Source organism: Penicillium hordei (genome assembly GCF_028827395.1).
Source record: "Penicillium hordei strain IBT 12815 chromosome Unknown utg000003l_segment0_segment0, whole genome shotgun sequence".
Taxonomy (NCBI): Eukaryota; Fungi; Ascomycota; class Eurotiomycetes; order Eurotiales; family Aspergillaceae; genus Penicillium; species Penicillium hordei.
The window spans coordinates 1,600,599-1,617,759 of record NW_026623144.1 but is presented as its reverse complement, the minus strand read 5'-3'; the positions used below and the strand labels follow the sequence as shown (position 1 = coordinate 1,617,759).

The following is a 17,161-nucleotide window of genomic DNA, read 5'->3' as shown; positions in this document are numbered from 1 at the left end:
TAGATAGCTTATCATCGGCCACATAGAGACTTGAATTAGACTTAGTGATATACATTCGTCCATAGAAGATTTAGGCTTTTACTCTAGGGGACGGTAATACCACAAGCTTTTATCAAAAGTTTCTCGGAGACCGATTTGCCGTACGAAGGATCAAAGGTTAGCGATGTGTTTGTCAATGGGAATGGCGACTAGTTAGGTAGTTTCTATTCTACGCAGTCTCCGCTAAATCAGCAAAGCTTGGACTTATGACAAGTCACAACTGAATGAAGCCCCTCTTCCTTTAGATCCCTCCCCAGAGGTCTCAAGCTTCCTCTAGTGTGTTTATTTCAGGTAACGACCTGCAATGTAAGATTCTAGTATTTGTTTCTATCGAATACCAAGTCTGAATACATAGTAGAAACCAGGTATTATACCGGAAACATCATATGACATTGGGTACTAGGCATACCATACAAAAGTGTATATTATAGTAGTCATCGATGTCCGTATAGATTGTTGAAATAGCGGATTTTGTTATTTTAGTTAGAGCTGTTAATATTAGTTATCTATACTATAACTATATTGTTCGTATACTAGCATTCTATTAGTTATAAGCCCGGAATCGTTCTATTAAAAGATCCATTTAAATAAGATTAACCTCGCTATCGTCGAAATTAAGGCTAAAGTAATACTATATCGTTACCCGCCCTCGCCGAAGTAACCCCTAAGATAACCCTTAAATTAAGAATCGGAATTCTATCTATAAAGGATAACGAATAACGAATATAATAAATATAACTAAATATCTCACTATAGGTGTATCCTCTCGTATTATACTAAAGGATATAACGATATAAAATATATAGCTAGCTAATATCGAATCGATTTTAGTATAATTTAACGTATAGGAGCTATATAATCCTAGTAATAGGAAATCCGGCACTAATTTTATGAATACGGTTGAAGCTGATTGAATTTCTTGATCTGAGTATTCCTTGAGAGAAAATGTGTCACCGAGAGAGTGAGACAAGGAGAATCGAGACCCACCAAAAATAAACTTAGATAATGATCTTAATACAGAAAGCTAAACATAGCCAAAATCAAGTACCACTGGATGAAGGACAGAATTCTACTATTGGATAGGGTGAACCCTTTCTTCCGCACCTCTAGTGGGTAAACAGAACCCTCGGAAGGAAACAACTGTGTTGCCTGGACAGAGCCCGTTGGCTCAGATATAGATTTCAGCGAATCAAGGCCGTTGTTGTGGATTTCGATTTCATGAATGCCCCCACCCCGTTAGGACTAATCTACAAATAGAAAGTGATCACCGACTGATTGGTTTTGCAGGAACAATCTCATTGGACTGATTCGTGGTTATTGACACCCGCAAAAGCTTGGGTGTGGATATATATTTTCCCTTTTACTTCCCCAGGTCTCAAACGTAGATTAATGAGGGTAGAATCTAACGACATCAAATACCACGGATGGCGTGCTTGGAAAAAGTCAAATCCTCCGAGGCGTCAAATCGTACAATAGGGTTTATGGTACAATCCCCGTGGTGTCTTAGTGTGGTTAACCTTAGAACCTTGGAACCTTGGAAGGCTTCTCTGTTTATTCCTTTGACTTAAAGCCAATCAGTTGTGTCTCGGCTTATTATCCCTGTTTCACATCATTTGAGTTTATCCCTCGGATGCATGTATAATAAAGACCCTGTAGACTCGCCATTTGTCTCTCTTTTCTTTCATCTCTCGCTAACCTCCGTAATCAATTCTCAAAGCTCATTGTGGAAAGTCATTCACTATGGAATAGCCCGACCTTCCTGCGCTTACCCAGAGCCTTAGCCACACACGACGGCGTATTTTTGCACAAGAAATCCCAGCACCAACTCGTTTTCATTTCTTCTCCATCACAAAGAAAAAAAAAAAAAAAAATGGCGACTGTCATCTCGATTGTGCCGGAGAAATTAGTGGCTCACTCTGCCGTCCAGACCATCGCAGTTAATGAAATCTCAGATGGGGGCAAGATTCAATCTTCCTTGGAAGCAAAACCGGGAGCTGGAACAGAAAAAGAAACGCTTCTTTACCCGACCATGGGGACGACGTCAGATTGGGATACTCTGTGCTCTGGGGTTCCTTGGAATGGCCTTGACAGCACTCGTCGTTGCCCTCCCCGTCTATTTCACAAAGATCTATGGCTTTGTGAAAGACACTGACGACTATTGGAAACGACCCCAGCCAAATGAAGACCACAGCTACCAACTTGAGGAGAACCGGCCTAGTTTCGCCCTGCACAATTTCCCGGACCCGGGACTCATTCAGCACAATGGCACATGGTATGCCTACGGAACCAACCCCAAGAAAAGGAACCCCGGCAGTATCCATGTGCCTGTTGCCACATCGACCGATTTTATCAACTGGACTCTTCACGAGGATTATGACGCGATGTCGACTCTTGGCGCTTGGGAAAAGAAGGTGAATCATTGGGCCCCGGATGTGATCCAGCGGGTAAGTATACTCATGAGCATCATCCCATCCCGTTCCTTTATTCACATATACATTTCTAGGACGACGGCAAATTTGTTATGTATTACTCAGGAGAAGCCAAGAATTACGGCAGCCACCATTGTGTGGGAGTTGCCGTATCAAACGGTACAAGCCCACTAGGTCCTTATATCCCCGAAGACAAGCCACTCGCCTGTCCCCACAAGCACGGCGGTGCCATCGACCCATCGCCGTTCAGAGACACCGACGGCACGCTGTACGTAGTCTACAAGGGCGATGGAAACAGCGTTGGACACGGCGGCAACTGCAATAATAGCAAGAAGCCACTTGTATCTGTTCCGATTCTTCTGCAGGAGTTGAAGAGCGATGGCATCACACCCGTCGGAGAGCCAGTGAAAATCCTCGATATTGACGATACTGATGGTCCCCTTGTTGAGGCCCCTGATATCTTACTCACTGAAGACGGCACCTACTATTTGTTCTTCTCTTCGCATTGCTATGTTTCACTGGGCTATAATGTGAAATACGCATACTCAAAATCCCTCAAGGGTCCGTATGTGAGGGCTAATCGGCCTTTGCTGCAGACTGGTGATTGGGGTCTCGAGGCACCTGGTGGTGCGACAGTCTCGACTGATGGGAGAAAAATTGTTTTCCATGCTAATTGCGGTCAATTCCGGTGTATGTGGTCTGCTGCTATTGATATTCGATCCAACAACAATACGATTGTTATGTCGAAGCTCGTGGTTGACCAAAAGTCAAATTCTACGAAACCCACGGGGAACTCGTGAGCCAACAGGCAGATTGTGATACGTTTTAGCAACAAAGGTTTGCTATGACCTACTTTTCATGTTTCGGGCTTTTATTGCATCTAGCGTTGGGCGTTTTGGATATTCCATTTCTGGGAGTCGCGGTTTGTTAGTTGCATCGGTTTGTATAAGAATCAGCTTGGGGACTTAGCTGTGAGCGTCTTTTTTGATCCATTAAAAGGCAAATTTCGCATGCTTCCTACATATTTTCTTTGTTTATAAGCCCTCGAACACTTATTCACTTGATTTTTACGGTCCTCTTTATCAGCATAAGATAACCATGGGCCATAAAAGACGAGAGTACAGATTAACCCGCGTTGTTGTTATTCTAATTGGACGTATATAAAGAAATTTGTCCTTAAGTTGTCTGACAAAGAGTTGCACATAATATCTGCCGTATGTTATTATACATTGTATACTTCAATGCTCAGATCTCCGCCAATCACCGATGTCGGTGATGACGCGACTTCCAGTGCCTGAGGTGTCCACATATTTCTCCCCCCGATAGCTTTCAACCCGAGGAGCTCTCTTTCTTGACTCACACAAGTCTTAGGCTTTTATAATGCAATCTTTTCGAGGCGCCGCTCGAGCTGCTTCACGCGGAATTCGAACTCAGCCATGGCGACAAGGCAACTCCCCTGTGAAGTCCGCGGGACCGCATCGGACTTTATCGGCGCAATGGAGGACCGCACGCCCATTGCACACCGTGCCGCCGCGGAAGTCAGCGTCGGCCACTGCGGGGTCAACTGAGAGAGACTCCTCCAATCCAGCTATGTCGTTCCCCTGTCTCGACGCCCAAGAAGCAAAGTCAGCGCAGCTCTCTGCTCGGTCGCTGCAGTCCGGCCCCGAGCCTTCATACACTACCGGCCGACACGAATCATACCACTGTGAACAACCACTTCTGCTCGACTGGGGTGGTGTGCTGACTGAATTTGATGTTGCCTACGAGAGTTGGGGCCAATTGAACGACGATAAGAGCAATGCCATCCTTCTGCATACCGGCTTGTCCGCCTCAAGCCACGCCCATAGCACAGCGTCCAACCCAAAGCCCGGGTGGTGGGAAAAGTTTATTGGCCCCGGATTGCCACTGGACACCGATAAATATCACATCATTTGCACAAATGTCATCGGAGGATGCTATGGCAGCACAGGCCCGTCTTCACTCGACCCGTCCGACGGAAAGCGGTACGCAACCCGCTTCCCGATCCTGACTTTGGACGATATGGTACGCGCTCAGTTCCGGCTCCTTGACGGTCTAGGAATCAAGAAACTGGCTGCCTCGGTTGGATCCAGCATGGGTGGTATGCAGAGTCTCGCCGCAGGCGTCCTCTTCCCCGAGCGGGTCAACAAGATTGTGAGCATCAGCGGTTGCGCCCGCAGCCACCCTTACAGTATAGCGATGCGACACACACAGCGCCAGGTGCTGATGATGGACCCCAACTGGGCCCGTGGGTTCTACTACGATGGAATCCCACCCCACTCTGGTATGAAGCTAGCGCGCGAGATCGCAACCGTGACGTACCGTAGCGGGCCGGAGTGGGAGATGCGATTTGGTCGCCAGCGTGCAGACCCAAGCAAACAGCCCGCTCTCTGTCCCGACTTCCTTATCGAGACCTACCTCGACCATGCCGGTGAGAAGTTCTGCCTCGAGTACGATGCCAACAGTCTTCTTTACGTTTCCAAGGCCATGGACTTGTTCGATCTCGGCCATGCTCATCAGACTGCGACTCTGAAACGCCGCGCAGAGTCTGAGGATCGCATTGCACACGGCGGCGAAGCACCAAATGCCTCGGACCCCGCTTGCAGTCTGACCCTTCCAGACAAGCCCTATGAGGAGCAGCCCGGATCAAGCTCCAATGCGACCCCGCTGGACGAGTCCGTCTCTGCCGATCAAGTGGAAGGTCCTCCCCAGGATCTTGTTGCCGGCCTTGCGCCTCTCAAGGATCACCCTGTGCTTGTCATGGGTGTTGCAAGTGACATCCTCTTCCCGGCGTGGCAGCAGCGGGAAATCGCCGAGACACTCCGTGCTGGAGGCAACAAGAAGGTTGAACATATTGAACTTGGTGACGACTTGTCGCTGTTCGGTCATGACACTTTCTTGTTAGATCTCAAGAACATCGGTGGCGCATTGGGCAAGTTCCTGCGCTAGTCCCGTGGCGTGTTACGTCCGAGGCGATGAAAAATAATATAAAATCTGTACATTCGTCGTTAAGCGTGCGAATTTTGGCATTAAGCAGGCGTTTTACATTTACGAAATGACATACCTCTTCTCCGGTTTTATTTGCAGTTCTAAGAGATTGATGGATACCCCTAGCCGGTCTACAAGTAGCTATGGCACGAAAAGGAACATAAATGTCAACGGATTATTCCACTTGATTCTATCAACATACTGTAGGTACATGACGATGTCCACAAAAATAAAAGGAAACTCGCCCTCAGGTTGCTCTCGGATTTCATAACTGGCTTCCAGCTGTGTACACGGTCCACAGGCACGAAGTGCCATAAATGGAGCCGTCGTCAAGCAGATGCCTGCAGAATTGGCTTATATTCGTCCCGGGGACGAACTCATCACAGGGCGCGAAGGAGAAAAGAACAGAATAACACAGCCCACAAAGCCCACGACCTTAGAGTGAAAACACGCCCACAAGACAACAGACAAGAACAATGTAAATTCAAGCCTGAAAGCAAAAGCCAGGATAGTTAACGAAGATACTCCTAATGTTTAGTTGACGAACTAGGAGAACCTAGAACATTTTGTAGAAACGAGCACGCCCACATAGCCTATGAGCCCACAAGATAAACTCCGAGAGCAAAGCTTGGACGCTAGGGTTTCTGGTGAAAGTTCTTTCCTTCACAAGACAAACCAGTAAACCCCGGAATGTCATTGATAGTCGGATGGCTATTGTTGGTCAAAGTGTACATCTTTGAGACGTCACCTTAAGGATAGATATCCACTTGACCTCGGAGCTGGACGGTGATAACGAGAGAGAAGGAAAGAGAGAAAGTGGGGGAGGTTAGGTAGTTATATTTTGGGGATTGGGGATGCAAACAGTCCACAAAGGGAAGGTACGTGTATAAGTTCGTAGACACGTTATTTTCCATGAATATACACGTGGAGACGCCCCAGCATATCTCATCGTGAAAGGCTCTCTTCAACAGGGAACGAGCAACTGCATCTGATATCTATGTGCCATTTGACCACGGTGATAGGATGATAGGTTCTCAATGGTGAGGTTTTGCTCAACAAAGCACGGCCTATCATCAGAAACTTGCTGGAGAGTATGCGATTAACTCTCCGGATTAGCAGGTATTGTAGGCGTATGTTAGCAGCCCCATGGAATAACAAATATTGCTGTTGGATGTTTCCACGAACTCAGCATTAGAGTCACTTTAGGATAAAGCATACAGCTAGACCCTTTTATCAAAGGTTAAAATGCAAAGATGCTTTATCAGGAATAAGAAGTTGTTTTTAAGTCTAGGGGATTAAATATTCTTCCGTTCCGGTGTTATACTGTTTTCTGCCTGAGGCAGCAACAATTCTTAATTCCCCGGGTGTTGCAGTTGCAGTCCCTCTTATGCGACATATGTTCACTTCGGAAAATAACCCCAAACTTGTTTATAAATTTGTGCTTTTACAAATTCTCTTAAAGACACATTCCTTCGATCTGGGGTGCTTGGGCGCTAATCGTCCTTTTAGGTCCCCGATCAACCACGACCATGTCCATGTCTCATAAGGAGCAGGCTCCAGGGAGCATTATGCAGAGGAATTCATTGTCACTACTACAACGAAATTACCCTCCAGTAATCTAAAGACCTATACACAATATCTCATATCAATCCCTTGCAGAGAAAGCACGCTGAGCCGCAGTTTATTCTTCATGATGGGTTCAAAGCCCGTTGTCGATCTTGCCAATACCTAACCTTGCCACTTAGACCACGCAGCAAAACAACCGTTCACTTATCACATATAGAGGAGCGCTTTTTCTGTTGGCTGAGTTACCCGAGTCGGAAATAAAGAGCGCTAATGATGATAATCTCCGCGCCCAGCGCCACGAGGCAGTATTCAAACGATCGTTCTCTCTCGTTGCATCCCCCGGTTTTGCATTCAAGTGTGTTGCCCTCCTAGTATATATTAAGATCATCATGCTGAGATACCTAGCATCATAATGCTTGGGTCGGCGCACTAAGCAATTTCAGACAGAATCTCGGATATGGAGGGTCCCGAGTGGCTCTATTTTCTGTTATTATTGCTTGCTTTGTACAGTGTATTATAACCCTGGGACTGTCTGAGCTAGCGTCCGCGTTTACTTCATCTGTAGTAAGTCATCTATGGTGTGCTTATTCGCTCGGATGCATGAGCTGAATTGCAGGTGCCATCTTATAGGGCCAATATCACTTTGTCTATATAATCGCACCCCAGAAGAACAAGAGATTCGCTACCTTTATGACAGGTTGGATGTCTATACTTGGATGGTGGATGATAACATGCTCCGGCTTGTCTCTTGTGGCCAAGGCAGCCCTGGGACTGGGCCAATTTCTACATCCAGACTTCGAGTTCAAACAATGGCATGAATACTGCGTGTATCTTTCTACTATTATTGTGACAAGTTAAACGCCATGATTGTTAAGTTGTTTTCCAAGTTATCTTTCATTCCTAGCTCGGATTATCCTGCATAGTTACACCTCTTCTCTTGTGCCCCAAGAAAATACCACTCATCACATCCTGGTCTCTATATCTCGCATTGTCCGTGTTTGCCATTTTGTTTGTAACGATTCTTGTCATGCACCGGCATCCAAATGACAGGTCGGATATTATCAGATCTGGTCAAGGAACAAGTGGATGGAAAATAGCACCCCCTGGCTTCTCGGAATTATCAACTCGATGTATTGTTTTGGTGCCAGCGATGGAGCAATCCATATCGCCGAAGAAATGCAATCACCGGTTCCTCGACTCCCACAGATCATGTTAGCCAAGACCTGTCTCATTCTCTGTCTCTAATGTCCGATTGTGTTACCAGGTCCGCTAATAATAACAGGAACATGACTCTAGCCATTGGCCTCTGCACAGCAGTACCGCTATTAGCAGTCTTGATAGTTGCCATGAAAGACATGGACCAAGTAATGAACGTCAGAATGCCAGCCGTGGGACTATTATATCAAGCAACAGGGTCTATAAGGGTGACTGTGGCACTTAGTATACTGTTGACAGTCATATACGCAGCATGTCTTCCTCCACACTGGCTCACCTGTGGGCGTCTTACATGGGCCTTCTCCAGAGACAGAGGTATTCCATTTCCCGATTTCTTCGATAACATAGACAAGCGGCTTGAATTCCCGCTTCGCACAACAATAGCCTCTACTGCTTTTGCTGCTATTTATGGCCTCATATATCTTGATAGCACTACGGCCTTCAACTCCATCATTACCTCTGCCGTTACGTTATTGAACTTGAGTTACGCTATTCCCCCGGCTATCCTCGTCACGCGAGGTCGTGCACAGTGTCTACCAAAACGACCACTCGGTCTTAGTCGATGGGGAAATATCTGCAATGTTTTTGCGCCGCTGTGGATTACAGTCCTGGGAATTATGAGCTGTTTCCCGCCTGAACTTCCAGTTGCCTTGGGCTCGATGAACTATAGTGCGCCTGTTTTAGTGGCATTATTCCTTATTATTCTTGTTTTCTAGGGTTTGATAGGCGACGAGTTCAAGGGACCCAATATTGATTGGGAATTGGACTTCAAGAATGACACGCCAAGCGACTTGTCGACAGATTTAGTTGAGCCGAACATAAACCTGTGACCTGGACAATCTCGCTGGGTTTGTGAGGCCTAGGGAGGATGTTTATATGATGATGTCGGGTCAGCTACAAGCTTCTATTAGCTTTTGCAAGGTGTAACAACCAAGTCATGCTTGTCTCCATGAATTTTATACAAGATCAAAAAGACCTTAGTTGAAAAAATTGAACAATTTGTATTTGGTATATCGCACCAAGGCCAAGAGTCATTAGAAAGCAGGAACCTGACTATATAGAAGAAGCACCATGTGCTGATTTGAAGGAGGCTCCAAGATCACCAATCACAGATTGGTAGAAAAATATGCCCTCAGATTGAAAACTACCATGTTTTGTCACTCGTCACCGGCGTGCTTGTCGTTTCCTTGAAAGGCGTACAGACGAAGCACATATACAGGGCCTCGGAGTATGTAACTGTATTTTCTCATCACTGGGCTATTACATGAGAAGAGTCTGAAACATCTCATGCTGAATATCGTACTGGAAGGGAATAGGGAAGAAAACCGAAGGAGATGTGAGATTTTGGAGATCTAGAATATGTACAGCAACGCTGAGTGATGTTAGTTGAAGTTGAACACATTAAATATTGACATGATGCCAAAACAACACATAGCAAGAAATATCAAAGGTCCGAGTCTCTTCAGATCTCTGTTCATTGCTCAATCACACACTGTGGTGCCGATGTCTTCTTCCACTCCGACGTATCAGGGGGATGAAGTCCATGCCCGACGGGTTTATTCAACCGACATGTCATGAGAAGCTCTTGTGAGGTTTATCGTCATCAAGACTAGGCACATGATATCCCATTGAATCTGCATTGTAACCGAAGACCAGAGAAACAGGATGAAAAAACATACATACCTCTCGTAATAAATAGCGGAGAAGTCCCCGACCAGGTCGATCTTGCATCGTCTCAAACGATAAGAGGTAGTTGCTGGCATTGACTGGCAAGGTATTATCAGATTCAACATCAAGCTGCACCTAGATGCGACTTTCTCGGAAAGGCTCTGCAGTGGGACATCGAGAATGATAGCTGCATTTGGTTGTCAACAACAACTTCCTATCAGATGAGATGATCCAAGAGCATATTTGACACCATCAGGGGATAATTGGCTGGGGAGTCGGAATTGCAAGTTTTGGGGGATAGCATCCATGTTGTCAAGACGCTCAGTGGGCACGCTGCCACGGCGCGTAGTGAGCACATCACCGCCTATCCTACCGCCTTACTTAGTCCCCGCACAATTGCCCAGGACGATGGCACGTGATAACCAGCGTGGTTCCACTGATGAACGCATTGGCTTGCATATACATTCCGTTATTAAGGGTTCATGCCTGCAGCGGTCGGCTACTTGTGATGGTCAGTACATCCCACATTCATAATGGCTCCCCCAGCATCCAAGTGGTGGCAAGAGCCCAACGACGCCGACCTCGACTACGGATTCGATTCTGACGAACAGGATACCAGATATACCGAACCTGATCGAAGCAACTCCCACGAAAACAACAGCGAACCGAGAGACATCCAGAACACGGAAGATAACGGTGTTATTGCTAGCATGTCTTCTTGGCTCCACCGCCAGGCTGGTTCGACCCACGGGCAGCTTGCGACAGCGGCTGTCGTATCAGGCGCAGCTGTCGCAGGTGCTATCTTCGGGTACCAGTCATACAAACGCAAGGAAGCTGTTCATGACCTGAAGGCTTCGATTCCAAGTCCAGATGATTTGCATCCCGCAGAAATGGTGAGCTGCGCCAATGAAGCTGCGCATCTAGCCTACCAATCTATAGGACAAAAGAAAAGAAAACTGATTCCGCGGACTATAGCTCACCGATTTTGGCGCTGCCTCGAACGGAGTACAGCTGAGCAAGGAAGATGAGCGCAGTGCAGCTTTGGCTCGCAGAGCGCAACAAGGAGACTACGATGATGGTATGTGACTCTATGAATTGCTTCTGGAACCTGTCTCACTCCGCCTGTCTCGCTTTGGTAGACTTGATTCTTGAACAACTCGCCCGCAACCGTGTGTTCCTCGGCGACGAAGGTCTTGCCAAGCTTCGATCATCATTCGTTGTTGTTGTCGGCTGTGGTGGTGTCGGCTCGCATGCCGCTGCCTCACTGGCCCGGTCGGGCGTGTCCAAAATCCGACTCATCGATTTCGATCAAGTCACACTCTCATCGCTGAACAGACACGCTCTTGCGACATTGGCTGATGTTGGTACACCGAAGGTCCATTGCATCCGGAGGCGATTGGAACAAATCGCACCGTGGGTCACCTTCGATTGCCGGAATGAGCTCTATGGAAAGGACGCGTCTGGGGACCTTCTCGGCCCATGGTCTCTAACACACGATGGGGAGGGCCGTCGGCCAGATTTCGTGCTTGATTGTATCGACAACATTACGTCCAAGGTAGAATTGCTGCACTACTGCCACTCGAACTCCTTGCCTGTGATTTCGTCGATGGGCGCAGGATGCAAGTCAGACCCGACTCGCGTCGTGGTCGGTGACATCTCCCTCAGCACCGATGATCCTTTGTCCCGCAGTACACGCCGCAGACTGAAGCTTCTTGGCGTTTCGTCTGGCGTTGCAGCCGTGTTTTCGACAGAGAAACCAGGCCCGGGCAAGGCTACCCTACTCCCTCTCCCCGAGGATGAATTCACCAAAGGTCAAGTTGGTGAGCTTGGAGTTCTGCCTGACTTCCGAGCCCGCATTCTCCCAGTACTGGGGACTATGCCCGCAGTGTTTGGTTATACAGTAGCCAACCACGTTATCTGCACTATTACTGGCTACCCGCTTGACTACAACATGGGCGCCAAGGGCCGCGAGAAACTCTATGATACCATCTTGGCTGCTTTGCTAAGCTTGTATGAACGAATGATTAGACAAGTCACCGGCCAAGATACTGTGGGGCTTCGTGTACCACTCAGCAAGGATGATATCGCATTCCTTGTGGAAGAAGTGTACCGGGGGAAGAGTCCGATCAGTGGCTTGTCTAACAGACTGGCTCTCATTCCCTGGCAAACTCCTTCTCACGGATGGAACATGGATCTGAGCCTTGAGAAAGAGGGACAAAAGACTGTCCCGATGGATATCAATGACATGGTCTGCATGACCAAGGAGGAAGCACTCCGCCACGAAAAAGAGGTGCTCAAGGGTGGCAAGAAGGTGGAAGAGGTATATGATGAGGCTGTGCTCCAGCGTGTAAACCTGCGCAGACGGGAAGCAGAGGAGTATGACCAGTACCGCGGATAGTGTTAAAATGTACAAATAAATCAAAAGAACAAAAGTCCAGTTTAAAAAAGGAAGATAAACAAATCAAGCATTGCCAGCTCTGGACCTAACAGAAGAAAGCGGGTCACGATAAACGTCAGAGCGCGAGGTTAATTTCTGCCTAAATCTACGCCTACATCTACGCCTAAATCTTCACATTCACCTACGGTCTCTCACTTCCAGCGGATAAATGCGGTACATATGAACTATACAGTACAATCTGATTCAAAGATATAAAGCCAAACTCGGACGTAGCCCAATGGCGTCTGGCGACTCCCATCCGCAGGACCTCGAGTCCCCGGATGATGACTTCCACCCGACCACAACTCACCATCCCTCCTACTCAAATCAATTTCCACAATATTCTCGCCCCCTGATTGATTCCGCCAGAAATGCGTGGCAGTATAAAGCCCCTAAAAATCCCCAACACGCCTCCAGCTCCCCCGCGGATGACATCAAATCCTTGGAATGGCCCCAAATGGCTCTCTTGGTAGCTTTCGCGCCGCGCTTCCGGCACATGCTGATCTACGGCGCGTTGTTTATATTTGCATGGATCGGTTGGCGAATGCTACTTTCTCCTCAACTACAAGTCCAAAACTCGCTATTGCATTCGCCCCCTCACGCCAACGGCTTAGTTCAAATCCGTACACTGGACCCAAACCTGGTGCCTGTGGATATGGCAAGAGTGGATCAGGGGGAAACGAGTCGGAAACGGCTAATCTTTGTGGGCGATGTGCACGGCTGTAAAGATGAGTGTAAGAAATACCTCCTAAACTACGGGAATCCTTGGAATTGACAAGCCCACAAAAGTGGTGCAACTTCTTGAAAAAGTCTCCTTCAACCAAAAAGACGGCGATCACCTTATTTTTGTCGGTGACATGATCAACAAAGGACCAGACAGCAAAGGGGTCGTGGATTTAGCTCGGGAGAATTCGGCATCTAGTGTCCGTGGGAACCACGAGGACCGGATTCTGCTTCTCCGGCAAGAGATGGTGAACACCCAAACCCTCACAACCCCTGATGAGGGTAGGTACTCTGGTTTCTCATCTAGAGAACTTGCCGAGCGTGCACTCGCACGCTCTTTGAGCGAAGAGCAAGCTCAGTGGTTGGAGAACTGTCCAATGATCCTAAACGTCGGCCAAATTCCAGGCATGGGCCAGGTGGTTGTCGTTCATGCCGGCCTAGTACCGGGCATTGACCTTGAAAAGCAAGATGCGTCCAGCGTGATGACTATGCGCACCATTGATTCAGATACACATGTACCCAGTCCGAAAAAGAAAGGCATGAATTGGGCTAAAGTATGACTGAGCTTTCTCCTCCATCCCCATTAACTTTGTCGTCATACTGATGTACGTTAAATTTAGATGTTCGATAAACATCAATCGAAACTATACTTTAGCCTCGAGACTTCTGAAGATCCCTTTTCAAACACCATGACTGTTGTCTATGGCCACGATGCTTCTACCTCCCTTTCTATCCGCACATTTACAAAGGGTCTTGACTCAGGTTGTGTGACGGGAGGAAAGCTCACGGCTTTGGTCATAGAGGATGGCGGAAAGCAAAGTATTGTACAGGTATCGTGTCATGGCTATTTCAAGGGATGACATTTCTTCACTGTTGCTTTTAGTCTAACTTTGTAGGTATATGTATTCATATAGGGTGGTGACAATGGATTTTATACTACAAGATGACGCGTGTGATGTGCGAGAAACGCTTATCATCGCGAAGTGCTTCCGGCAAATGGTGGCACAACCTACAATCTTTGGTTGTGAACATATAAAGTACAGACCTACATCCTTACCTTCATCTTGGGGGGAATCTTTTACCTCTTTTGACAACCTCTACAATCACTAGTCTCTGTAACTCTCACTGAGGTTGAAACGAGTTCCGCGTAAAGGTCACTAAAAGTTATGTCACCAACAGTTGGAGTTAATAGCACGGACCGTAATCCGGCGCATGTTTATTTCAACCACAATAACCCACAGAATTTCACATGGGCAACCTCGGAGTGATGTGGTAGTCCAATCTGACGGGTGTCTAAATACTGATCCCACACGGTTGCCAGCAGGAAAGAACTTTAGAACTTACTATATGAGGGTCTAACCCCCGGAGGAAAGATAACTAGCACCAAACACTCAATAGCCTAGAGCCCGCGCGTCGCAAGTCTATCAAAAATATCTACATTTAATTGCGACAGAAGAATGACAGTATGTACAGATGACATATACCACAGTTGCCTATTCGGATTCGGATTCAGGATCCTCGGAGATCTCAGGATCAGGGAAAACAAAATTACCGTCAGCTTCCCAAACGGCAGGTGGAGAAAAGTCTTCATACCAAAGACCGCCCAAAGGATTAGTATGAACGAACCCAAAACGGAAATACTCTAGCTCATTGGGATAGGTACGAGACCAAGTGAAATCTGGCAAAGGCTGGCCATCCTTAGGTCGGAAGACTTGGAAGCGCTCGACGTCATTGACTAAGACACTGAGGCCGTCGGCATGGGGCTCAAGGTCCGGGAACGAGAAGACGAGGTTGTTCACATCCGTCAAGGAAGGAGGATATATCTTTGGTGGAACGGTACCGAGTTTGGCACCATCAAGGAGAGCGCCTGGAGTTTGGAGAATCGAATCAAAGCCCCAGCGGGCGATGCCGTTTATAAAAAGACCAATAAGGATGCCTGAGTATAGGAGGCTGGGTCGAGTCTGCATAGTTGTTCCAGGCAGGAAGAGAAGAGACAGAATATAGTGGTGAATGCGTAGGTTCATATGCGGAACGGCGACAAGAAGAAGAACAACTGCAACAAGGACGCCGTATATGCTTATTGTAGGAAAAAAGCGGCCCTCGCGACGGAAACAATGTGCTTGACCAAAAGCGATTGTGACCAAAGACCCAACTACAATGATGAGAGCCGTGAGAGCACCCGGTTGCTGCTGGATATCGTGGGGCGTGAGGCGAGAGATTGGAATGCGATCGAATGTGTCTGTGTTTAGGGCGCCAACCCAGCAGCCGCCCAGCCACAGGACAGTCTTGTCCCAGTGTGCATCCAAATCTTTTAGCGTATGCCGGACGCAGAAGTAATACAGCACGAATCCCACAAATGCACCAGGTAGGAATCGACCAAGCGCGATTGACACAAGATCATAATAGCTCCCTATAGAAGGTGGGTCGGACGCCATGGCGACTTGGAACCAGACAATAAAATATATCATGGAATAGAATGCCGGTGCCGATGTCACGACTAATGACAAGATGGTGGTCCATATCAATGTGAAGGCGAAGAGCGACCAGCGCGCATCAGAGCACTTAATGGATTTTGTCTCGTTCGAGTCTGGGGATGACGCTTCATTATCGAGTCGGAATGACATCGGGAAGCTCGAGAGAAACTCGATACTTTCAATTCCATGCTGCATGATAAAAGGGAAGTTTTTCTGCTCGCCGGTGCGGTGCAGGATGCCACATCCGCCCCTCGCGTCATCAATTAGACCTGCATGCAGTGCCGACGCGCAAATTGACGAATCGCCGCGGTAAATGCCGCCGTGATGACCATCTACCTTGAATGGCTTACCTCCCACGACTAACGGTCGGTAATTGAGCTCCTGGTCGCCAACAACATACGGCTCAAGAAGAATCGCTGCGGCACAGCCAGATGGGCAACGGAACGCGAAGGATTGGTCCTCGAATGGGCGACAAAGATCACCATTCAGTCCACAGTTCGTGGCGTTGCTCCTAAAAAAAGATATGGTTAGGTTCACAAGGTTAGATGATCTGCTTAGGGATAAAAATAGAAACACACCATAAACGGTGGTGACACGACAGCTTGACCGGCTGCCCATACCCTGGAACCTCTTGGCCGGCGACAGAAGCTTTTAAGGACGCGAAGAACACGACAATCCAAAAGATTAAACCACCAAAAAGGAGGGCGATCTTTGAACTTCTGCGCGGAAATTTTTGGTCAATCAGACGCGCCGGCGCAGCCTGTAAACGTGGGAACCAAGGATTAATGTGGTAGACATGCGCCGGCGTCGGGCCTCGGAGCCATGCACAGAATCCCGAGGGCGTACAGGAAAACGGCGGATCGCGCTCGAATCTCTCCGATTGAGGCTCCATGCCCTGACCTTCCGAGGGAAGAAGAGGCACATCGCCTATTTCCAAGTCCAAGCTTAGCTCATCGCTGTCGCGGGCTTCATCCTTGTACTGCGACCCGATCTCGTGCAAGGGATACTCGGATGTTGACGACTTATCCGGTGAGGGTGATCGCGCACTTGCCCCGGAAGACTCCGGTCGCGACTGCATTTTTATATACAAGGTTATTTACCTGAGCTCTGGAGCTTTTAGGGGGAAGGAAGTGATGGAATTCCTCATTTTGAATCCCTGGACCTGAGGTTGTTGATCCTGGAATTTCTTGGCTTTTAGTCATCCGGATTGCTGGCCACGAGGGTATCAAATCCGGCGTGGACCTCATGGATCTGACCCCGGACGAGTTCTCCAAAGGTATTAACAAAACATATGGATATTAATGATACTATTGATGCAATAGCGAGGTCCTGCTACACCGAGTTCTTTTCATTTTCGATATATATTGCGAAGACTGGAAAACTATACCAAATGGACCAGCGGTCTTGCCGTTCTCTAGCAAGTCAATGATATTTTGAATGTCCTCAATATCGCTGAAGGTTGTCATGTGCGCTTTCATTCCATGCTCATAGCTGAATTCAATGAGCTCCCGCATCTATTGCAGTGTACCACTGCTCGCACCCATAATACGATACTTTCCCAGGAGGATGTCGAGAGCCTTGATTGACAGGTTCTCCTATGGATA

At 47.7% G+C, this 17,161-nt stretch overlaps 6 protein-coding genes across 6 annotated transcripts; 5 read left to right on the top strand and 1 right to left on the bottom strand.

Annotated features, from left to right (window-relative positions):
- Positions 1 to 1,909: 1,909 nt before the first annotated feature.
- On the top strand, positions 1,910 to 3,268 carry N7537_005851 (glycoside hydrolase family 43 protein; the record flags this gene model as incomplete). Its single annotated transcript, XM_056896908.1, has 3 exons — positions 1,910 to 1,945; positions 1,977 to 2,483; positions 2,543 to 3,268. The coding sequence occupies 3 exons, from the start codon at positions 1,910 to 1,912 to the stop codon at positions 3,266 to 3,268; spliced, it is 1,269 nt and encodes a 422-aa protein (XP_056752693.1).
- A 580-nt stretch (positions 3,269 to 3,848) lies between these two features.
- Positions 3,849 to 5,435, top strand: N7537_005850 (homoserine O-acetyltransferase family protein; the record flags this gene model as incomplete). Its single annotated transcript, XM_056896907.1, has 1 exon — positions 3,849 to 5,435. The coding sequence occupies one exon, from the start codon at positions 3,849 to 3,851 to the stop codon at positions 5,433 to 5,435; it is 1,587 nt and encodes a 528-aa protein (XP_056752692.1).
- A 1,823-nt stretch (positions 5,436 to 7,258) lies between these two features.
- Positions 7,259 to 8,256, top strand: N7537_005849 (uncharacterized protein; the record flags this gene model as incomplete). Its single annotated transcript, XM_056896906.1, has 4 exons — positions 7,259 to 7,399; positions 7,446 to 7,604; positions 7,671 to 7,893; positions 7,964 to 8,256. Coding segments are annotated over 4 exons (816 nt in total), but the record flags the coding sequence as incomplete, so codon positions are not given.
- A 2,200-nt stretch (positions 8,257 to 10,456) lies between these two features.
- Positions 10,457 to 12,321, top strand: N7537_005848 (tRNA threonylcarbamoyladenosine dehydratase; the record flags this gene model as incomplete). The annotated part of the gene is made up of 3 exons (XM_056896905.1): positions 10,457 to 10,816; positions 10,899 to 11,001; positions 11,063 to 12,321. 3 exons carry the CDS (start codon positions 10,457 to 10,459, stop codon positions 12,319 to 12,321), a joined length of 1,722 nt encoding a protein of 573 aa, XP_056752690.1.
- A 277-nt stretch (positions 12,322 to 12,598) lies between these two features.
- Positions 12,599 to 13,943, top strand: N7537_005847 (putative serine/threonine-protein phosphatase; the record flags this gene model as incomplete). Its single annotated transcript, XM_056896904.1, has 3 exons — positions 12,599 to 13,094; positions 13,150 to 13,637; positions 13,704 to 13,943. The coding sequence occupies 3 exons, from the start codon at positions 12,599 to 12,601 to the stop codon at positions 13,941 to 13,943; spliced, it is 1,224 nt and encodes a 407-aa protein (XP_056752689.1).
- A 633-nt stretch (positions 13,944 to 14,576) lies between these two features.
- On the bottom strand, positions 14,577 to 16,635 carry N7537_005846 (LCCL domain-containing protein; the record flags this gene model as incomplete). The annotated part of the gene is made up of 2 exons (XM_056896903.1): positions 14,577 to 16,068; positions 16,136 to 16,635. 2 exons carry the CDS (start codon positions 16,633 to 16,635, stop codon positions 14,577 to 14,579), a joined length of 1,992 nt encoding a protein of 663 aa, XP_056752688.1.
- Positions 16,636 to 17,161: the final 526 nt, after the last annotated feature.